The 25,082-nt window shown below is 33.5% G+C and overlaps 2 protein-coding genes across 2 annotated transcripts; both read right to left on the bottom strand.

Moving 5' to 3' along the window:
- Positions 1 to 908: 908 nt before the first annotated feature.
- LOC114162147 (LRR receptor-like serine/threonine-protein kinase GSO1) lies at positions 909 to 4,211 on the bottom strand. The gene has a single exon (XM_028045936.1). It carries the CDS (start codon positions 3,974 to 3,976, stop codon positions 1,079 to 1,081), a length of 2,898 nt encoding a protein of 965 aa, XP_027901737.1. The 5' UTR covers positions 3,977 to 4,211; the 3' UTR covers positions 909 to 1,078.
- A 15,425-nt stretch (positions 4,212 to 19,636) lies between these two features.
- On the bottom strand, positions 19,637 to 24,362 carry LOC114196250. Its single transcript, XM_028086834.1, has 5 exons — positions 24,093 to 24,362; positions 22,441 to 22,507; positions 21,352 to 21,744; positions 20,366 to 20,709; positions 19,637 to 20,101 (listed from the first exon to the last, which is right to left on the bottom strand). Exons 1-5 carry the CDS (start codon positions 24,177 to 24,179, stop codon positions 19,886 to 19,888), a joined length of 1,107 nt encoding a protein of 368 aa, XP_027942635.1. The 5' UTR covers positions 24,180 to 24,362; the 3' UTR covers positions 19,637 to 19,885.
- Between the last annotated feature and the right edge of the window lie 720 nt (positions 24,363 to 25,082).

Genomic DNA, 25,082 nt, shown 5'->3' on the forward strand with positions numbered 1-25,082 from the left:
AATCCATCCATCATGATAGTTTTCGCATTCGAGGACCAAAACCACTTCTCCTATGCAACTATAAAAATGCAATTATATGATATAAAAATGCAACCCATGCATAGAGAGAGAGCAAAATTGCAATTTTCTTGTAGTGACCCTTCAATTCTTATATTATTTTGATAGTAATAGACTTCAACTTTAATCATATATTTCATAACTAAATTTTGACAACTAATAAAAAATATTATTATACGCACGGTTTCTACTTCTACACGTATTTTTATTTGTAGAACATAGATATTTTGACAATTAAATTATGATAACTTTCACTTTCGATCTAACGTGTCATTTATCAAGTAGTTTTAGAATATAAAAAAATAAAAAATAAGAAAATGAAAAAATTATTTAAAATATGTATTTTTATATTGTAATAGAAAATTATCAAAATTTAATTATTAAAAAATATTTTCTTAGGAGAAAACGTGTGAATGGGTAACAAGTATCTATCTCACTGTTACAGCACAGTGCATGCAATTTCAAAGGTGGATGAGAAAAACCAATCACTCAAACTTGATCAACTCATTGTCAAATTGAGTGACAAGTGGTGGTGAAAACAAGAATGAGATAAGCATACCAAGTCTTGCTGAATGAGAGCACAACAATGAAATGACATAGTTTTTGTTCAACATCTTTTGTGCCTAACTACTTCCTTTGAAGTTGACAGATGAGATGAAGGACTTTGTTGAAGGACAGCATAACGACAACACCTTTCCTATGCACTCAACTGTGTTTATTCAATTCTTTCGAAGACACATCAAATATTCACATACAAATTTTCTTATGTTAGCGAATGTTAGGAATCCAAATTTGAGTTTAATTTTTTTGGTTGAAGATAATGAGACTACATAGTAAGATACTGTTCCAAAGTGATTTGTCAACATTATTTTGTAAATGTATAAAATTTGAAACTATGCATGATTGGGTGCTATACATTATGAAAACAGCAGCATATAGCCATCTATTACATCTTTCAAATGAAAAAAGAGAAAACTATACGAGAACTAAGAAAAAACAAAACTACTATCAGAAGTAGGTTTTATCTAACCAAGGTATTGTCCCTGGCTGATGCATCAATTTTGAGATTACAAATGCAAGGTGCAGCTGAAATTTGTATATCTGGTGAAGAAAACAGCTCGGGGGAATTCATGTTCCAGTACTCTCCATTTCTTGTCTTCTGTTCCACCATGCCACTATCTTCACTTGAAACGGCTACCTTTTTCCAGTTACACCAGATTCTCAACATTATATACAATAATACTAAGCATATCACAGTTGAAGTAAGGACAATGGCAACTATGATTGCTGCTACTTGTGAGTTTGAGAGCTTCATTCGCGTAGCTTCCGAGCACAATGCTAGTGGAGGGCCACACAAGTGGTCGTTATTCAGGAAAGAGCTTGGTGGGAACCCGGAAAAGGTTGATGGAATGAGGCCATGAAGATGGTTATTTGAGAGATTTAGCACATGAAGGCTGGTAAGTTGACCAAGTGAAGGAGGAACTTGTCCTTGAAGATGGTTAAAAGAAAGATCAAGTCTTTCTAGCTTCATGAGATTTCCCAGAGATGAAGGAATCTCACCAGAAAAGAGGTTTCTACTGAGGTCCAATATGACTTGCAACTCAGTCACTGCTCCTAGTCCAACTGGTATAATACCTGAGAGGAAGTTCTCTGAGAGCCTTAGCTCATACAGCTTAGAGCATTGCTGAATTGTTGATGGAATGTGGCCAGAAAGACTATTCCTTTGCAAGTTGAAGACATTGAGTGAAGTGAGGTTTCCAATCTCAAGAGGGATTTCTCCAGAGAGATTGTTGTGATGGAGAGAAAGCTTGAGCAACTTTGAGCATCCTCCAAGCTCAGCAGGAACTCTTCCATGGAAGTTGTTGAATGAGAGATCCAACTCACCAAGTTCTTGCAAGCTTCCTAGCCATGGCAACATTTGGCCACTCAATCTGTTATTGTTCAGGAGAAGGTGTTCAATTTTCTTGCAGTTGGAGAGTTGAGGTGGCACATGCCCTGATAAGTTGTTGAATGATAAATCAAGGAAGTTCAGCTTAGTGAGGAGGCCAAGTTCAGAAGGAATGGTTCCTGTGAGATAATTGTTTGCAAGTCTGAGACGGGTGAGATCTCCAGAGTTGGCTAGAATAGAAGGGATGGAACCTGAGAAGCTGTTGTTTGTCAGGTCCAAAACAGTGAGAGAATTTGAACCGGTCAAAGGGAAGATATTACCACTGAACTTGTTATTGGAAAAGTTTATGATTTTAAGGTTTCTAAGAAGAGAGAGGGAATCAGGTAGTGGTCCTTGAAAGGAGTTGTTGTAAAGGGTAATGGTTCTAAGTTGTGAAAGGTAACTGAATGTGGGGGGTATGGAACCTGACAACTTGTTATCTGCTAAAGCCAATAACTGAAGCCTTTTGCAGTACCCCATGCTTGGTGGGATTGGACCTGAAAGATCATTTTGCCTTAAATGGAGAACAGTTAAGTCCTTTAGCTTACCTATAGTCTCTGGAATGGGGCCATAAAAATGGTTTCCAAAGAAGTCAATTCCAGTTAAGCTTGTGCAGTTTGTTAACTCTCTTGGAATAGGTCCAGACATCTGGTTATCATAGAGGTAAATGGTGTTCAACCTCTTTAGCCTTCCAATCTCAACTGGGATTTTTCCTGTGAAAGAGTTTCCAAACAAGAAAAGACTTCTCAAGCTACTGATATTTCCAATTGATGAAGGTAAAGATCCAATGAAGCTGTTGTTGTTGAGCATGAGATCTGTGAGATTCTGCAGTTTGTCCAGGTTGGATGGAAGTTCACCTTCAAAACTGTTGTCAGAAAGGTCAACCTGTTGGATTGAGGAACAGTTGAGTATCCCCAGGGGAAATCTTCCAGAAAGCTTATTCCTAGCCAAGAACAGTTGCTGAAGTTTAGAACCTCTGAGGCAGAAGTTATATGGAATACCTGTTAAAGCATTATCAGACAGAACCATAGTTTCAAGATTCTGTAAGTTGACACTGAGGAGGGTCAGTGATCCAGAAAGGTTGTTTCTGGATAAGTCAAGCTTCTGTAGCTGGCTCAAACTGTTAAGCTCTGAAGGAATTTCACCATTTAGTTTGTTTCCAAGCAAATTAAGGTATGTCAGATTGGAGAGAAGACTCAAAGAGGTAGGAATTGATCCAGATAGAGTGTTATTAGCCAGGTTCAAAATTCTCAATGATATCAGAGACCCCATTGAGGAGGGTATTTCTCCTTCAAGCATGTTGTTTGATGCTGCAAAATTCTGCAGCTCTTGACAGCCTTGAATCTCTTTAGGTATGAATCCACTTAGATTGTTCATTTGTAGATCAAGAGACACAAGATTCTTCAAGTTGCCAACCTCAACAGGTATGCTGCCACTTAAGTTGCAGTTGGCTACACCTAGCACTGTCAAATCATTCAAGTTGCCAATGCTAGGTGGAATTTCACCTGCCAAACTGTTATCTCCTAGTCTAAGAATCTGCAACTTACTCAAACTACCTATCTCTCCAGGAATATTGCTGGAGAGATAATTTGAGTACAGAAGCAGTGTTCTTAGACTTTGAAGCTGTCCAAGTTCAGAAGGGATTGAGCCTGTGAGGTTATTTGAAGACAAATCAAGTGCTTGAAGATAAATTAGGTGACTGAACTCACCTGGAATGGAACCTGATATTCCTGAGCCAGACAAATTAAGGCCTACCACATGTGCCTGATCAACTTCACATGTTATTCCATTCCAGCTACAAAAATGAGTTGTTGGAGACCAGTTTCTCAGAGCTCCTAATGGATCAACCAGTTCTGATTTGATTTTCAGAAGCCAGTAGGATTCTGCTGTGTTGTCTCCTAGAGTTGCAACAACAGCAATGGTGAGTGGTAGAATAAAATGGCACATGCAAATGGAACCCATGGCTGAACGTTTGATCATGAACTTCATCATAAATAACTAGACACCAGATAAAATGGTCCAAAGGGTATGTATGCTTTGGGAGGCTAATTCCATATAAAAGAATGCAGAAAAATGCTGAGAGAGGCCAAGTTTTGCAGGGTATAAATACAAGAACTAGGAAGTGGTGGAAGAAATGATGAACAACAATTGTACAAGTTCAAGTGCTGAGATATAAAATCCGACTATAAATTGTTCCAATAAGCTACTCTGTTCAAAATGTCAGACGACAATCGTGCAGTTACACGTGGAAAATTAAGAATTTCGCATCAGAAGAAAATATTCGGCAACATTTACTTTTTGGACAACACCACAGGAAAACACATACTCTTGTTTATTAATATTTTTCTCAAACATGGAAAGTGTGATGATAATAGAATTTTTTGTGGGTTTGTTTAAACAGATATTGGGTAAGCACACCTTTCTACTTTTCTCAGTTTTACCAGAGATTTGGTAACAATGGTGCTTCTTCACCAACTCTCAGCAACAGAAAGAGTATTTTATGATTCTTTTAAAAGAAATTATTAACTTGTTTGAGTTCTAACTTTTAGCAAAGTCAAAACAAACTTCATAGCATAAGAGAATGCTTACAGAATATCTATCAGCAAAATTTTCTTAACAATTATAAAATTTGAACTGAGTTTTTTATAAGATGCAAGTTTCATCTTGAGCAAGTGAACTACCTTTTCCTATAGTATTTTAGAATTCTTTTGTAGTTGGTATAATTGGAAACTAGTTATGCAGAGATAAGGGTAATGATGGTTTTTTCTTGTGTTTTTTTTTGGTGTTAGAGTTAAAGGGCAATAAGCTAATAAAGATATCCACTAATCCCATAGATAAAAAGGTGACAGAAGAAGTGGGTCACTTTCTGTAACCTTTTGTCTATCCTGAATTTATATTCACACTGCCACTATGCAAATTCATCGAATATTCACTGAGATCAGAGAGAAAAAGAAACATAGTATGATTTGACTTTGCAAGAGTGTGGTGAATTGAAGTTCAAAATTTGTCAACGAAACGGGTATAAAGCCATTTTGACATGAGAAAACAGATGATCTTCTGGCTTCACACACGCGCACTGGCATGGCTGGCCATTACTGTCTGCCAAGAGTGACAAAATGGTTCAAGTTATCTCAGGAAAGGACAAGAACAACCTTATGCTTCCAAATCTGCATTATGATATCTGAGAAAGTGAGTTATTCATCATGATACGCGAGAAAGTTGACCAGCAATGCAATGATATCCACACGTAAGAGCTATCATGTTTTTTTTTTTTTCTATAAAGGTTAAAATACAGAGTGATTATATATCCTAGACTTGAACCTGATATTATTTTTAATAAAAAAATTTATGAGTTTTATTTTATCGTTTAACTTTGTTATTTTTACCTTATTCAACTCACTTATATTATTTTCAACAAATTAATATATAATTTCACTTTTATAAAGATTTGATGAATGCTTCGAGAAAAAAATCTACTAAATAAATACAAAGAACAATGAAATTTGAATTCAATAGTTTGACATCAGTTTTAACATTAAATACGAAGATCTATCATACACATACGAGTATCGGATATGACAAGTATTCGATGTCCAGATACATTTATTTTAAAAATAATAGGATATGATACGTGATATTTGCATATTGAAAAGTGTACAATAATTTTTAAAAACATGATAAAAATGTTATTGTTATCGCGTGCATCAAAATCAAAATCATAGGTATTAAAGTTGTCAATATAAAAAATTATAAATTATTGTCATCATAAAATTATTGTTCCTTTATAAATTAGATACTTTACTGATAAGTATCGGTAAAATATATTAAAGTAACAAATACAGACACGTGTCTGATACGGATACGTAACATAAATTGAAGTATCGGTATTTCATAGATAAAGATAATAGATTTACCTCTTTTTCTACCCCCAACGAAATCAATATCATTCAAAATACCATATTCGAAGTTTATAATAAACTTTATGTCAAAGATAAGATGAGAGAAAATTGTATATTATTTGAGAGAAACAAGAATACAAAAGGTTGTATGTGGAAGCCAAAAGTAAGAATGAAAAACATGTCACTGAGAAAATAGAGAAGAAGTTATATATATACACACACATTCTAAAAGGAGTGGAGGGAGAAGAAAAGCTAAGAAATCGAAAAAAACTCAAAAGAGGAACCTTTACAAAGGAAAGAGTCTCTCAGAGACAAAAGATCAAACACTTGGAAACGGCTGAGCGAACGCCCAGCATCAGGCAAAAGAAAGTTTATCTGTTTAACTTTAAACAAGTCCATACCATATTCAAAGTTTGGCATTAAACAATCTATGAAAGAATGGTTTATTTATTCAGAAACTGTACAATTATATAAATTGATATTTATTAAAACCATCATGTAGTTAAGTTTAGCTTTGAATATTATCATGAAAGAGTAATTTATACCCCAAAGTTTCATAATAAAATTATTCAAGTTCTGACTTTGAAACATCAAATAATATAAATATATATATATATATATATATATATATATATATATATTCTAAAATTCATTGCTAGAATTAATTTATATATATATATATATATATATATATATATATATCGATAATTAATAATTTTTTTATTTGGGAAATCTCAATGAATTATGGGTAATTAATTCCCTTCAAAGTGGAAAAATCAATGGACTAAGTTTTGTTGTAACATCCCGTCAGGATATTACAGATTTTTAATATAATAAAGAAATATAAAATTTATAATATCTCGCATGAAAAATTCTCATTTCCCGAAACAGGAAATTTAAAACTTTATTAATTTACTAAATATCCATAATTACAAAACTAAAAGTTTAGTCAAAATAGGCCATGAGCCTTTACAACTTATTTCAAATCGAAGATAGAAACATAAACATAAAAATCCCATGATATCCCCGCTCCGCGGCTAGGCCTCACCATCACCACCTGCATCCACAACATCTGCTCACGTGTATCGTGTACACGATCATCGTCAAACACAAGTAGATAGGGTGAGCTTAACAATTAAAACATACAAAATTTGTACACACATATACATCAAATATATATATATATATATATATATATATATATATATATATAAACAACACAATCATCCCAGAGAGTTTCCATTCTTTTAATTCTCATCACCTGGCTACTACTAGATCATTCGTGTTCTACCTCTTTTAGAGATTACCCAAAGGTAATTTGCTGCCAAACCTATCGGCCACAACCGACAGAGCACGTGCGGGAAACCATTGCTACGGATCATACACTGCAACGCCAGGTGGAGTTCCTAAATACAACATAAGTCGTATTGTCCCAAGACTACCAAACTCGTCAGTTATTTACTGAGGAGGGCAATCTACTTGGACCCATCCGTACTGGCCACAACCAGCACACTCACACCAACAACATTCGCCAACCCGAGCTCAACTCAAGGGTTCCTCGTGTTCATCCGCCATCCCGAGCTCAACTCGAGGGATGCCATTCTAAGATCAACTTGAGGAATGCTATGTGCTTAAACCCTATCCCGAGCTCAACTCAAGGAACCCAACAATCTTACCTTTGAAGCATCACTACAAGCCTTGTAGATCACGCCTGCAGATCCTAACCACCAGGACTCACAGCAGCCAAATCGCCTAGCGGGCGACACGTACCGCTAGGCACTATCAGCTTCCAGGCTGCCTGGCGGGGGACACGTACCGCCAGGCGCCAAACGCCTCAAAAAAATACCAATACTGCAGTTACTTTCCTGGCGGACTACCCCTACCGCCAGGCGCACGAGTTCCAGATGTCACTGTTGTAGCGGATATCGCCTGGCGGACACTCTCTATCGCTAGGCACCTTAAGTCTAATCACCCCATTGGATCAACGCTATCGCTTGGTGGTTCGCACATCACCTCCAGGCACCATGACAGTGTTTGCGAAAATTCTGGTTTCTACTACAGTCCAGGCACATTTGCTTACATCACATTAATCTGATTATCTTCCCATCATCTTATACTTCGTGGCTACCAACAATAGTGAGGCTCAATCATCACTCCCTAACTTTACAACCGTACCTAATCAATTGCAAAATTAAGCTTCTTCCTTCTCATCTTATGATTGCTCTTTGATTCCTTATCAGTAAGTTGTTGCCAAGCCTATTACCACTATTATAGAGTCCTCTTCATAGTCTAGTACTAACATTACTAATCATGTGTCTCAATGCCTTGTTATTTTCCATAACTAACAACCCAAATTTGCCTTAGTAACTTGCACATAAACATGCGCTGAAATACCTAATACCCATCTCAACAATCCTTTACAATTTAGTGTCTAATACTATATATTTAACTATCCTTCCACAATACTATTTTACCATCACTTATCTCCTAATCACTCATATGCAATATTCTAAACTGTATAAACTTTTAACCACGATTTTCTGGCTTAGGCCACTTCCACTCAATTCTCGATCATACCATTTTTTCACATCAGACCTCACATGACTCCCACCACTCATCAAACACTCAATCTTACCCCTCTGATACGATGCCTGGCGACATCCTACGAACCGCAAGATGGTTCTTGAAATCTCCAGGAACTCCCATTCTCGTAAGCTCTGCGACCCTTAAGTCTTATACATAACTATGGTTTTTGTTCCATTACACAGTCCCCCAACATGCGAATCTCGTCTCAACGTATTCGTTCAAGTAATCCCCACAATTTTCCTTAAAATTTCGTCCCTAAATCATTTATTAGCAAAACCCTCAATGTTTCCCAACTTAACACTGTTTCATTCGAATTAACTATCCATAACATGAAATCCGAAGGCAATTCAACATGAAACCATCCTCCAACGAATTACCCTGGTTTTCCCCCGACAAAATCTCCCCAGAAACCCCAAAATAATCAAAATAGAGCCAAAATGATTCGTGTCGCCTGACAAAAATGCATCCCCGCCAGGCAGTTCAAACAGAAAATCCAAAACTGGGCACAATTCATGCGTCGCCTGGCGGTCGGGAATGTACCGTCAGGCGGTTCTTCTTCAGAACCCAAAACCAGCACAAAATCAACGTCTTGCCTGGCGGTGATTCATCACCCGCTAAGCAGTTTCGGGAAAAATTCCAGAAACGCAGAAGTTCATCAATTAACAGAGTACAGTTATCCAATGCACATGCTAAGCCAATGCCAAACCATCATACCAATTCATGTTTCTTGCCAACTAATACAATTCAATCATTATCTCATAAGAAACATGGTTAAACATATTATCAAAACAATAACAATTAAATAACACATATTGGCATACATAAGACTTGAACCCAAGTCCTCTCATACAATAAAGTACTCTCAACCACTTGAGCTAGTACTTTTCCACGTCATACCAATCAAAATTAATGTCAAATGATCTTCCCACCTGTATTTATTAATTAATTATTTAATTAATTAATTAAATTCTGCGGGTCTTACATTTGTCTCTCACAGAAAACATATTTTTCGTGCACATGGTGAAGAGTTGAATTTTCGATAACCACGTTATGATGTATCTTGACCCCAATTTTTTTTATATACTTGATATACTTAAAAAATGTATACATTTATATAAAGATTTTGACACTTTTAATATACGAAATGATATTTGAACACCAAAAGTTTACTCATTTTTTACACCGGCCCACGTGGCATTTAAACTTTAATTGAAAATTTAATTAAAACCAAAAGGAGAACTTGACGCACATGTGGTTTGAGCCAAAAATTAAAAGAGAGAAAATTGGTTTCCCAAATCCAAACACACTTGAAGCTTCCATCACCATAGCATGCTCCTTTTTCATTCGTTAGAGAAAAGTGCAAGGTTGATTAAAAAAACTTCACCATTCTAGAGAGAGTGGCCACCATCACCACCAAAGCAGTGTTCGACAAGTGGGTTGCCTTTGTCACAGAGCAAAATGAGAAGGTACGAAAAACAGAAATTTGTGACCCTTCCTCTGTTCGGTGATATGATGTAAAAAAGGTTTCGTGTTGGTAGCTTGAGTTTGTTTCCTTTGGCTGAAAGAAGGAGAAGGTTGATGTAGAAAAGGTCTCGACTTGGTTTCATTGTGGTAGGACCAGATTTGGTTTTGTTCTGCATGTAAGTATAGTGTTTGTGTTTGGTTGTTTCATGTGTTGGCGTACTTTTTTGTGTATTTTGTGAATTTATTTACTTTCCTTGGGCATAGGAGTGCAAAATGGGAAGTAAAGTAGGAGAAATTGGTTAATGCAACGAGGATAACAAGGTATAAACGTTTTTGTATCTGGATTTAATTTGTCTCATTTGATCTCCTTACTTTGTTATTGTATTTGCATATATGTTTTCGTCATTCCTACAAGTTGAGATTTATTGGTGCTGTGAATGAAAGACTAAGTGAGGAACAACGGCGGTGTATTAAAGGTACACCCTTTTGGTGGTTTACGGTGTTAAAGGATTTAGTGAAGATAAGTAGGAACCTCTTAGCGTTGCTATGTGGTAAATGGGTTGAAAGGAGAGGTGGATTTGATCTTGGCAAAGAGGTAGTTGAATTTAATTTATTAGATGTCTGTTTAGGATTAGGGCTAAGAGTAATGGTATTAAAATTTAATTTGTATGATGAGGTGGTAGACAGTTCGTGTAGAAAGTTTTTTCCCCATGGAAAAGTTATTCTTAAAATGATATATGACATTGTTTTGAAATTTGATGAAGATGTGGGTGGTATAGAAGACTTTTGTAGGCTTTACCTATTGTTAGGAATCTTTGAGTTCTTGTTTCCAAATAGAAATGGAACTGTCTTCCCCATTATTTTTCGCATTGTTGATGATTTACACAATATAGGAAAATATAATTGGGGTGGATTAGTTTATGAATATTTGGTGGGTAGCTTGTGCAATGGTTCAATGTCATTGAAGAATGAAGGAAGTACAAGTCACTTCCATGTTGATGAATGTGTTTATTTGTTGCAGGTGAAGTTTTTGTTTGTCTAACTGTTGTTTTTTTTTCTTATATTCACATGGACAATACAAATAACATAAATAAGCCTTTGGTGGCATAGTTAGAAGAGAAAATGGAGTTAGGGCACAAGAATGAGGACTCCGATTTGCAACAAGCAATCACACAAATTCACAACGCAAATCAAAGGAAGAAGGCAACAATACAAAGTAAGGAAAAAGAATCCGAAAATGGCTTTAACCGAGGCAAGCAAAAATAAGCTATATGTGATCGAGGAAACTTAAATCCTATGGTGCTCTTTAAGGAAACATCTTTGAACACGAAATCATTCCAAAAAAGAAGGCAATTTTGGGTAGGAGAAACAAGCACCAAACCAAAAGGGAACTCGACAATGCAAATAGAAAAGGGGAACGAAGCACTACAATATCGAAAAACTAGGTTAGCCATACATGCTTTAAGCAAAACAATGTTTGATACTACGATTAAGAATTTTAATAGAATATACTAGCTAATGAATAGAAATACAGGGGCATGTAAAATATAGGAAATTAGTGAACAAATAGGAATTACTTTTTTCCGGTGATGAAGATAACATAATAATGAAAAAAAAATACAAGACTTAGAGCAAAGGGATGTTGTACTGAAAAAAAAAAGATAGGGGGAGGGCCTGAATAACCATATATGAAAATCCTAAGTCTAAATATAAGGGGATTATGAGGACTAGTGAAGTAGAGGTACCTACAACAAGAAATAACTAATGAAGGAATAGAAATGGTGTGCCTACAAGAAACAAAATTATAATTGGTAAATAAAGACAAGTGTTATGCAATATAGGGGGATAGAGACATAGAATGGATTAATAACAAATTGGAAAATGGGGTGAAAACTTTAGGGCAGTTGTGTGAGGAACCAAAGGTTGTTAAAGAAGTAGTTAGGGAGCTATTTTAGAGAAGACTGACAGAAACAACAAACAAGGATGTTATGATCGATTATATTGATTTCCAACTACATCTTTAGAGGATAATATGATTTTGACATGTATTATTACAAAGGATAAAATAAAAAAGGTTGTATGTCAATGTGAAAGCACAAAGAGTCTTAAACCAAACGGTTATAATTTTGATTCATTAAACAACATTAGGAGCTCATTATAAACGACATTATACATGTTGTTAATGATTTCCAAAAATAGGAATTTAGACCAAAGGGATAGGGATGGCAATTCGGGGCAAGCCAGGCAAGCTGGCTCGTAGGTCCACACAAAAAAATACGGGTCGGACTAAGATATTGAACCCGCTAGCCCGCAATGGCCCGCCCCACATAGGTTCACAGCCCGAGTGGGCTAAAGGCGAGGCAGGGCGGGCTGGCCCGCTGGCCTGCTTACAAAATTATGTGTTCTAATTTTTTTAGTTCTCACATCATTCATCACGTTGTTTCTTTAATTTCCTTTTATTTTATTTTTTATTATTGTTATTATTACATTTATGTATAATCATTGTATATAAGATAATGATTTTAGTTATTGAATATAAAATATCTTTTTATGCATTTTTAGGTACATGTCTTGTAAGGTGACATGTTACTATTGTACTTTAGCTATAATCTTCGTTGTTCTTTTTCTTATCTTTGATAAAGTAAACTAATTGAAATTATTTCGATAGAAAATTAATATCAATTATTATGAAAAAATAAAAAAAAATTTATTTGCTCAACACAAGAAAAAGATATTTCTCTCATCACAAATGTGGGTCAACCTACGAGACGGGGCGAGCCAAAAAAGTGAACCTGATATTAAACTGCGGGGCGGACCAAAACGGGTCGGGCTGGCCCGCTTTGCCATCCTTACAAAGGGATGTAATGCATCTTTTATAACTCTAATACCTAAAATTGATAATCTTGTGGCCTTAGACATTAATGGAGTGAAAACTTTAGGGCAATTGTGTGAGGAACCAAAGGTTGTTAAAGAAGTAGTTAGGAAGTTTTTTTAGGGAAGACTGACAGAAACAACAAACAAGGATGTTAGGGTAGATAATATTGATTTCCAAGTATATCTTTAGAGGATAAAATGATTTTGACATGTAGTATTACAAAGGATGAAATAAAAGGGGTTGTATGGCAATGTGAAAGCACAAAGAGTCCCGAACCGAACGGTTTTAATTTTGGATTCATTAAACAACATTAGAAGCTCATTAAAAACAACATTATACATGTTGTTAGTGATTTCCAAAAATAGGAATGTATACCAAAGGGATGCAATGCATCTTTTATAGCTCTAATACCTAAAATTGATAATCATGTGGCCCCACTCAAGAATTTAGACCAACAAGAGGACTTAGACAAGGAGACCCATTGACACCCTCCCTATTCATCATAGTTGTAAAAGGTCTAGCTGCGATAGTTACACAAGTAGTGAAAAAACAATTGCTAGATGGAATACAAGTAGGGAAACAAGATATTACTATGAATATGCTACAGTTTGCAGATGATACCTTATTCACTTAGAAACCAAATACTATAAATATAATGGTAATTAAAAGTATCCTCATAAATTTTGAATTAACATCAGGATTGAGAGTAAATTTCCACAAGAGTAAAATTTGTGGAATAGGGATGGATAATAGTGAAATAACAAGGTTATCACAATCTTAAAATGTGGAGTTATGATCATACCGTTTGAATGTGGGAGGAAACCCAAGGAAACAACCTTTTTGGCAACCAGTGGTAAACAAAATCAAAAGAAGACTAACAAAATGGAAAGGTACGCACTTATTGTTAAAAAATGATGACTCAAATAATACTAATAATAATATAAATATGAAATAATATAATAATTATTATTAAATAAATAATAATACTAGGACAATATATAAAACAATGAATATTAATCAGAGATCAACAATTATAATAACAATAATAAATAAAAGATAAAAGGTAAAAAGTAGAAATATCCTGGGTTGAGGCACGCATAGCGCTATCTTAGAGAGAAAACGCCCCTACTGCACAAGGCTAAACAAATATACAATCATATGTGTTTCAAATCATATGCGTTTCTCTCCCAAGATACAACAACCCGTCAGATCGATCGAGTGCAGCGAAGGATCTCCGAACCTTATGAACATCATTGTCTTAAAGATAATATAGAGAAGAAAAGAAGAACATTTCAGAGAAAAACTCTAATGTTTGTTGTCTTTTTTGTTGTTTTTTCCCATGCACCTAGGTGGTATTTATAGGTAGCAAAAGGAGACAAAGCAGTAAAGTTTAATAAGAATATAGCCGTTAGCCATAAAACACATTAACCCATAAATTAAAGGTCTATAAAAACATGAGTAATAGTAGAATTTTTATTTTAATTATTTATTTTTTAAATTATATTAAAATATTTCTAACACTTATCCTATTTTGGGAGAGTCTGTCCAATTAAATCAGTTTTAACAGCGTTGCTCTTGTACTACATGTCTATGTTCAAGATGTCATCCTGTGTGTGAAAAGATTAGGAAACTACAAAGCAAATTATTGTGAAGATGGGGAGCGAAGGGCAGAAAAATAGCTTGGGCAATGGGAAAAATTATATCAAAAATAAGGAAGAAGGTGCATTGGGGAATAAAGATATAAATATGTTTAATACTACTCTATTAGGTAAATGGAAGTGGAGATTAGGAACAAAAAAATAAGGTTGTGAAAGGATATATTAGAGTCAAAGTATGGTCTTGGAAAAGTTTAAATGGTATCAAAAATCATAATAATGAATCTTGGTGGTGGAAAGATCTAAGAAAAAGTTGCAACTCTAGAGAAGAAACATGGTTTGATAATAATGTGCAATGGAAAATTGGTTCAGGAACTAAGATAAATGGCTTGATGATATGTCACTCATGTATTCATACCCTAGACTATACGCCAACTTAAATAGCAAACATGTCAACTTATGGGAGGTAGCATAATGGAGGAAAAACAAGTGGGAGTGGCACATGACTTTGATGCGACAATGGTTTAAGCGGGAAAAACCATAAGTGTTTACATTCATGTAACAAATCTCAAGAATTACTCTAAATTTAGAAATGGAAGACATTTGGGTGTGGGGAGGTGAAAAGGAAGAAGTATACATGATTAAATATTCCTATAGGAAGTTGAACGATAGTTGTAGTAGGGAAGATATTGTTTTGTTTGCAACATTATGGAGTGAGAAGGTATTAACATTTGCACAACACTTTGCTTGGAAAGTAATGCTTAATAGAGTGGCCACTAAAGAAAATCTAAAAAAGAGAGGTTGTAATTTGGAAAATGATCTATATCTTATGTATGGGGAAAGTGTGGAAAAAACTAATCACTTATTTTTTGAGTGTAAGATAGCTAGGACAGTATGGAATATGTGTGATGTTTAGGTAGGAGTCAGTAATATATACCATAATTAGGTGAGGATTCACTTCAAACAATTCTACCTAACAAAATTAAGTTAGAAAGGGAACATGATTTGGAGGGGGATGTGGATAGCCATTTTATGGTGTATATGGAATCAAAGAAATGGCATTATATTTAGAAATGGGAGGGCTGACGTAGAGGAAATATTATGTATAGGCCATATCAGTTTTTGGGCATGGATAAGGAGTAAAATTCAAAAAGTTATATTCTCATACTCCGATTGGTACTTTGACCTCATATAATGGATCAAAACACTAATGTGAAGTGCAAAATTATAGTGGCCACAAAGAGAAAAACATTACACATATATAGTTGTATATGGTTTTCGGACGAATACTCTATCTTCATCTTTGCTACAATAACAGGAACATCAAATGTAAGATAAAGCCATTGAATAGAAGACAAGGTGATAAAAAAACTAACCCCCAACTTGGGCTATTTAGCCTAGAGGTTTATTTGTTTCTGTAGATGAAAACTAAGTGCGAGGAAAAAGTGATAAGGAGAGGATCCTGGGAAAGTAAAGTTGTTGGCTACTGGTATAAAATAGAATCAAAGGAAATATCTTCAAGTTCTAATGTTGCATCAAAATCTAGCTACAACTGACAATAGGTTGTTGTAGTGCACAACAAGAGAGCTCTTAATGGGATTCACATTTTTTAAAGCTATCACACTCATCTTTGTTTTCATGTATGTATCAAGAATTGACTAGATAGGTATAGGATAGGGATATTTTGATAAAAATGTAGAAGTTCTAATCATGCTTATGAAGACATAAAGTAGGGAACAATGTAAATATCTTTTGTATAAGGGTTGGAGCACCCTAATAGAGGTGAAAATTTTGAATTACATATGAAAAAAAACATTTAAGGTTGTAGAGAATATGCTTATAATTCAATAGGGTTGAATCTATATGGGAATTATTTACTCTAATGTTTAGTGTCATTTGCTTTGTCCTTGTATGAAACACATTACAACCATAAGTTATACACATTTTTATTGAGCAATCAAGTTGCCAAAGCAGGATGCATGTGTGTTCCTTTTATCTAGTTTCATGTTATAGATGGTGCGAAAATGAAAGCGGAAACCTATGCCAAACTATGGTCACCTTCACAATTTCATAATAGAGAGGTTCACCTTCAGTATTGAAGTTAAAATTAGTTTAGAAAATAGAATTCTTAATGTGTTCATTGGGTCATGCGATGATTCAATTTGATTTAATCTAATTCAATTAGATTAAATTAGGTTTTATTTATGATTGGGTTAAATTCAATCTAGCAGCAATACAAAGCAATGCAAAGTTGACAAAAACCCAATTCAATTATGTTTTCTTATAAACCTTTTGCTCTCAACAATGCAATTTATTAGTACTTTTTTTGTGCAAAGCATTATTAGTATTAGGTTATTATTTTCAATTCGGTTTTGAATGGAGACCCCATTATCCACAGGAAGAGTACCAACTTTGCCACTTTCAAGAACCCTTTTACTTAAAGTTGAAGAGGAATTTGAGGTTACCAAATTCACGCTTGAAACCTCAAAACGTCTTCTACCCATGCCCGTGATGTGTCTCAAACTCGGAATATTTCTAGCTTGGCTTTAGTCACTCCTTTAGAATGGTTTTAAGACCTAACATATTGTGTTTGAAAAGGTTGCCAACCCAAAAAGGGAAACACTTGCACTTTTATGATGATGAAGAAGAGAAGGGAAAATTTAGTTTGTGGTTCTTGGATGAACATTTTGGCATATTGGTGAAATTCTACAATGTGGATGACATTTATAGGAGGAAGAGAAACTTTTGTTTTGGTTCTTCTTGTTTTGATGTTGAGTGACCACACTTTAATGGTAAAAACCAAAAGCTCATGTAAATTATGTCATTTTACTGAATGATTTTGTTATAACCTTAAGAAAAACATAGAAATTTTTCCAAAGATATCAACAAATATGACATTTCTAAATTAAGAATCGGGAATGAAGAATAATTTCATGATCAGTTGCAATTAAAATTTATACAAATGTCAAATTAATTTTTGATATTTTATACGTTGGAAATATTTAATATAATTTAAAAAATAAATAATTAAAATAAAAATCCTACAATTACTCATATTGTGGTTTACAATGTTTTGGCACAGAAAGAAATTTTGTAGCAAAGGCTGACAATGACATAACTTAAAACAGGTTGACATTTGAGTTGTATTGTTTTCGTGATGACACTCAAATAATATTATTTTTATATGGTAAAATTTTATATTTTGTTTGTTATATTCTAAATAGAATTATTTGTAAATATTGTGACAAAATTCCTTGAGTTATGAAAAAAAATAGAACCACATTTAAAATATTTCAAATTGTGAGTATGTTTTGCAAATGTTAATATACCTCTTATTGAGAATAGAAAAAATCCTTAGTTATTTAGATTGATAACTTTCTAGAGATGTTTTCTTCAAATGATAGATTGACTAAATGTGTCTATGATACCTCTAGTATTATTTTACCATATAGTGATAATATTATTTGTGTTTCTTCTAGTTATAGCATTCAATATGTGCAATTTCTTGAGATTATTGAAAGATATATTAATGCAAATCGGATTTTTATTTTGGTGACACAAAATGGAGGTGCAATATCATGAAAATCTACTAAACAAAATGTTTTTTCATGATATACCATGGAAGCAAAGATTCTTGTTGTAAATAATAGTGTTGCTCAAGCAAATATTTATTATCTAGATTATTTTTATCATTATTAAATAAACATATACATCCAATTACATTGCATTGTGACACTTGAGTTGCTATATATAAAACTTATAGCAAAAATTTTATTGAAAAAAAAAATGCATAAGAGAGTGAGACATTAATTTAGTAGAAAGTTATCACCCATGGTATTAATCTTCTTGACTTTGTTAGGTCAGAAAAAAATTGCGGATTCGCTGACCAAAGAATTGATGCATCAATAAGTACTTGAGTCCTTGGGCAGAATGAGACTATAACCCATAAATTAGTTGCAACAATGGACACTCATCTCCACATGAATGACAATCTCATAGAATGAAGTTCAATGGGTTGTTGTTGACTAAAGTACACCAACTAATTTGATTAAATTTTACGTCTCATTCCTATAGCGAGATGTACTATAAATTGAGACAATAATAATTTTGTAAAATACTTTTTAATAAACTCAATGACAATTTTTGTAAGGATGTAAGTCATAAACCATCCTTTAAAGGTTTACCTAGTGAATTTGAGGGTGGGGTCACCATTGTGAAACATGGACTTCCTTATATTTTTTTTTTACTTAAATTAACTTTTAAGAAATCTTTCAAATTTTAAAAAATATCTTTTACATAAAGATAAAAGTATATATATTTATTATTTACATTAAAAAAATTAGCTAATATTTGATATTTTATAACATATCCAAGAGTTTTTTTTGCATAGACGAGTGAAAATGCTTATGAATAATTTAATTAATAAAATAAAATAAGGTATATTAATTTTGTAATTTACAAAATGTATTTCATGTTAAACATGAAATACGATTAAATCTGATGTCTTTACAAAGGTAAACATGTCGATATACTTCATCTGGTTGACCTTCTTTACAAATTTAATATATTTTCCAAAGAATTTGAACCATGCAAATTTCGTTATGTTTTTTTTTTTTATAGTTTCACACAAATATCTTTGCAAATCCATCCTCTTCCTTCTTTTTGTACAACGCGACTCTAAAACACAAAAATCGGGATCTTCAAATTTGAGAATTTTTGTTTTTCACATAATTTTGACAAGGTTTTCTTAACTGCTTAATATAATTATACTCAAAAATTCGTATTTGAAATTATTTCAACATTTATAAAAATCTTCCCTGTTTAAGTATTCACTACAAACTTTTTAACATAAAAAAAAAGAGATAAAAAAAATGTTATTGTGATACTTTTCAAACAATTAAAAAGTTGTTAGATTAAAAAAAGTGAGGTTTGTGTAAGTTTATACAACTTCAAAATTTACAAGAAAATAACTAAAAATGATAGTATTTTAACTCTTTCCTTCTTTTATTCATAATCAACCTACATGTTTAATTTGTTATTTCTTTTATTTAGAACTTATTTGATTATGTATGAATCAATCATATCTGTCATTAATTTTATTGTCAGATTTGAGTAAAAAACCGAATGCAGAGCAAAATAATGTTATTTTCTATCTTAATTTAGTACAATTGCCAATTTTTTTCTTCACTTTGTGCAGTTACCCTTTCTCTAACAGAAATACTTCGTTTCAAACTTTACTAAAGTAGAGCTGTGACTATGTCTCTGCTTCATCTGTATCAAAATCCTCAATTACAAATTCCTGTAACCATTTTTTATTCTAGACAGAGTCAGAGGATTAGTATCCAAATCTTCAATTAGACTGAACAGTTTTACACCGCCAAAAAATAAACCCAAGTGTATCTACATATTCTGCATGAAGATGAACTGGGGTGTGTGTTTTTGATGCATGAGATGACATTTAACAAACTTTACAAGAGATTCTTTACTGCATAGTTGTTGAAGCATAAGGGATAAATCTCATGAGGAAGCTAGACAAGGACCAAATGCAAATCACACCAAGGAATTGTAGGACATTTAGAAGGGTACCCAAAGAGCTGTTTATAGCCATGTTGTGTGAGGTCATTTCAGCTCCTCTAACTGTAAATGATAAAGCTGTCACCAGTTGTGCTGCTCTATTTAGTTGGTGAAGCCTGTACACCTGTTAATAACACTTCATTAGTATTATGAATAACAAATCAATTGAGAAAGTTGGTTATAAGAATATAAGAAATTTTTAAGTTGATTCAATCCACTAAGGAGAGCAAAGCTAAATCAAAATCTAATCATTTATAGGACCCAGAAAACCAAAATATAAATTACACTATGGAAGCATCAATCAGGCAAAAGCAAAGAAATGTACTTGACACAAGCTAGCATCACAAAATATAGAAAGTAAATTAACAGGGAAATGGATTGTCCTTACTTGAAAGATTAATGGAATGGCAGAACGTGACGGTGACTTTCGATATCTGGCATACTGCTCAAATGCAAATTGGACAACTATACCAACAAGGTATGGAGCAAGAGTTGCAGAGGCTGCAGGGCCAGTCCATGGCCAGACAAAACCCATAGTTACCATTGGAATTACTAGACTAAGCACAAGAGTAGCAACAGAAGAGACTCTCTGTCCCAACTGTGGGGGTGGAGTATCACTATTGTTTGTAGCAGTATCCAGTAGCATGGGTCTTCTTAAATGGTCCAGTAGGAAAAGAAATACCGCAACACCACAGTAGAAAATTGCCTCTGTGAAGAATAAGATGAGGAAATCTGGAGATGAAGAAAGAAGATATTTCAGAGTTTAGAATTTGAAGAAAAAAGAACCATTCAAAGCAAAGAAGAAAATAAAAAAGAAATAGAAAAGAAGAATTAAAACAAGCAATTTAACGATGTAAAGTTTGAGACCATCTACCATAGTTGCAGCACATAATACACAAGAATTACAACCTGTAACTCTACTTTTCCCAGTCACAAACATTTTGGATTTCTAAACCAATTCCAAGTTTAGGAATGATTTATTGATCATTGATATCAAAGATTCAAATTTTTTTTCATCCATGTGTCCGTATAGTTTACTCTCCCCTTCGGTCCAATCATCCAATGAATGATGTCATTTATTTTATTAAGAAACAAATAATTCCAAGTCAAGCAATGAGCACCACATCCAATTTACGAACATCCATAATGTTTTCCCTAGCATCAACAAACCAAAATACAAGTAATTACTCCTTTCTCTACAGTTTTCATTACCAGATAGTTATCCATATTGATTGACTCAAGGAGATTTTACTAGCCTACTGTGAATTACAACCAAATTATAGAAAATGCTCTACATAAAAATAGTAAGCTATGCAAAATACTGCAGACAAACCAATATAGCACAACAGAGTCTTTCTTAAAAGCAGAAGTTACCTGTCAACAAAGAGTCCTCAAAAACGATGGAAAGCACTTTGCGTAAATAGAGTGAAGGAAAAATGAAGGAAGCAACAAGAACTGCAGGGCCCAGAAACCACAATATGCTGTTTTGACTTCTCTCTGGATTTGATAAAAGTATCTTACTATCTCTTCTGTAAGGCCGGTTATAAAATGATATTAAACCTGACTTTCCATCACTCCCTGATAAATGAAAATACAAGTTGCTTGCAGGAGAGACGCCTTCTACAACAATATCATTGTTTTCTGGCACTAAAGTAGTTGTTTCAAGCTCACGATCCTCAGAGACAACAAAAAGAGCATTATGCTGTTTCTGTAACCTTCCCTTAAAGTTCAGCATTCCATGCATAAACTTAAGCTGGCATGATTTTTCTAGTCATGATACAAATACAAAAACAAAAAGAATGTTAACGGATATATATTTAAAGTAGTTCATACAAAATAAATTATAAATTGCAGCTCACATCCTTCAACTTTGGTCCATGTGTAGATTAGACCTAAACGTTAGAATTGCACAAGTGACACTTTGGAACATCACAGTTCGTGCAAAAATTAGCCTTCATTAAACAAACTGTTAACCATCTCATGGAACTATTACATGACAAAAAAAAAACTATGTTGGAAAAACTGCAACACGGTCCTAATGAAGTATCCTTTCCATTTCTCAATCTTAAAATGTAATATTGAGATCTTACTTTGACTCCAGAATATAGATATGGAAGAAGTAGAGGTTAGTTGGACAATCCTTACCTCATGAGCTAGCTTCCAGAGTTGAGTTAAACAACTTTCAAATTCAAGATATATCATAATTAATGGATGTCTTGATAGAGGGTTTTCCTTAGTGTGAGATTCAGTGATTATTTGCACCTTTACAGAATCCTAAGGTCTAATCCACACATGAACCTTAGTTCAAGGATTGGCTGCAATCTACACTACAGTTACACATTTCTACAACAAATGTATTCAAGAAATATGCTTGTAATCTTTAAAGGATGAAAAGGCAATTGAGTTGGACACTTTAAGCAGAATGTAGAAATTCAGGAATCAACCAATAAAGAAAAAAGCTACCTTTAGTGTACATTTGTAGCTGAGCACCAGTTAGCTGGTTGACAAACAACCCTTGTGATAAGCTCAACTAAATATTAAATGAAAAGAAACTAGGTAAGAATAAATAAAGCAATACTCAAAGAAATAGCAGTTATCAATTTCGAATTAGCATTATAATGAAACGGATTTAATCCAAAAGAGAGAATTACTCAAATATCATATCAAAGAATTGCTCAGTTGATAGTTTAAATATTAAGCAGAAAATGGAAAGTGTAAAGTCACGTCTCATGACCCTGTCATCATTAATTTCCATAAAAAACTATCTCTATAGTCATTAATCTATAGCATGAATTATTTATATGTGAAAATTAATTGACTAATAATAATTAAATGCATAAACCATACGATACATTAATTTACATGGAACAAGACTTGTGAATCCCAAACAGAACGGAGTTTGCAATATAGGTCCAAGACATTTATTTATGGATTTGAGTAAGTGACTATAAAATGAATTCTTAATTATTTTTTCTTCACTCGACATTCATATTAAACATTATTCATTAATCAAATTAATAGACAAAAAAGTATTAGAATGTACATATCCATTTGATCATGTTTCCAGTAATTAAAATTAGCAAACACCCATTTGACACATATTGAAGCAATTTGTTGCACAACTTGTATCTAACACGAAACTTAAACCATTAACCACCTTAAGAAACTTGACAGAATGAGCAAGGAAGACAGAGAAAGAAAAAAGACAAGAAAGCAGCAGTTTTACAAGCCAATTTCAGCTAGGAAACTCACCAAACCAATTGCTAAGTTAGCAATGATTTAACTAACTACTGAACTTTCAGTTGTCACCAAATCAATACCATTTAGTTCTACCTCTTATAACCACCTTAAAACTAATGTCTATGCCTCGCATATCTTCTAGCAGAGCACGCCATTGGTTATTATATTTCACCTGTCAGCTGGTTATTGATAATTTTCAGTGGGCAATTACATAACAATCGGTAACCAAGTTCATGGTGTCGATTTATCTTATTTGAGGAAAGATCCAACTTCCAACTGTATATTCAACAGTCTCCTTAATAATCCTCTTACTTTTCCAATTCAAACGCCTCTGAAATATAAAGCTGGCGTCATTGTTCAAATAAAATTCACTAAATGAAGAATTAACATCAATCTTCACAGTGCCAAAGTGTGAACAGAATGCCAAGGATTTTCTTCACACGGCTTCTTCATTAAGCTACCTTTTCCAAATAACACCGTGAAGGAATCAAGTGTCAGCATTTCCACTAATGACTATTTCCAGTCAAACCCTACCGATGAAGTAAAATTCAGCAGCAAACCCTACCTTAGCTAAGTTTAATAGTAGGATATACATTCTCCCAAACTCACAAAAAAAATGAAACAAAATGAACTTTCAATTCTTAAGGTTTAACAAATGAAGTTCTATCATCCCAGTTCCACAAAATTCAAAAACACGAGCCTAACGCCACCGATGAAACACATAACAACTGGTCAATCTAGGTCAACCCATGTAGACAAGTACTAAAAATAAACTATTAAAACCAACGAAACTAAAATTGAAAAGAAAAATCATTGTGAAATTGGGAAACGGAATAAATTGATAAAGGATTCCATAAATTCATTGGCATAAGTACCTGAGCACTTCTCGTGCGTTGTAAAGGAGAAGAAGAAAGAGAAGCCGCGGAACAAGAAAAGGAAGAACCGAACTTGGCATTTGCCATGATAACATGCGAATGAAGGAAGCAACGAAAAGGGTCGAAGAGGGTCGCGTTGAATCACCGAACCATCTTAAATAAATAAAGATTCAAGAAATGCTAAGAACCCAAAGTGGAACACAAAACAGAGTATGAGTCATACACCGTGCGTCACTACCCTCAGCCGTAGGTTTCTGGGTGTAAGATTGAACCGAAAATACTTTCATTTAAAACCCCATCCACATAGGAACAATTTTACGAATTGCATTTTTTTTTTTAATTAAGTTTGAAATTCTTAATGAGATTATGTCATTTAATTCTGTTATTTTGTGGTTAATTACAAAATAAAATTATTTTATATAAATTAAAAAACATTAACACGCAGAGAAAAACAACAAGATCATAGAATTAGAACATAATAATCCACGTCATTAACTAACGAAAAAGTTAAACCCCAAAAATTTAATTAAAAATTAAAAAAAATTAATACAGTTATTTTTTAAAATAAAAATTCAATTAAAAATATGCAAAATTATAAGAGACTTGAAATTTAATTAAATTTATATTCTTCTATATTATTTATGTCCACTCTTTCATTTTTAAAATTTTAAGTTTAAATTTACTTTTTATTCATGGTAATTTCGTGGATGTGGAATTTTGATTTCCCATTCAAATTTAATTACACATTTATTTTGTTGGCTCTTAAAAATATTTTAGTTCACTCTAATTGCTGGTATTCATGTATATTAGTTAGCCTCTTGGGGACTTTAATTTTTAAGTGAAGAATAAATTTTGTGATAATAGATTTTGAAAATGACATGAAAATTTTAAATCATTTTGAATTGTGTCCACGATGTTGAGATAAGAAGAAATTGTTTGACAACTACATGTTAATGTAAGCTAATTTTTCATCTTCCTTTTAAAATTGTT

The sequence above is a fragment of the Vigna unguiculata genome, chromosome 9 (assembly GCF_004118075.2).
Source record: "Vigna unguiculata cultivar IT97K-499-35 chromosome 9, ASM411807v1, whole genome shotgun sequence".
NCBI lineage: Eukaryota > Viridiplantae > Streptophyta > Magnoliopsida > Fabales > Fabaceae > Vigna > Vigna unguiculata.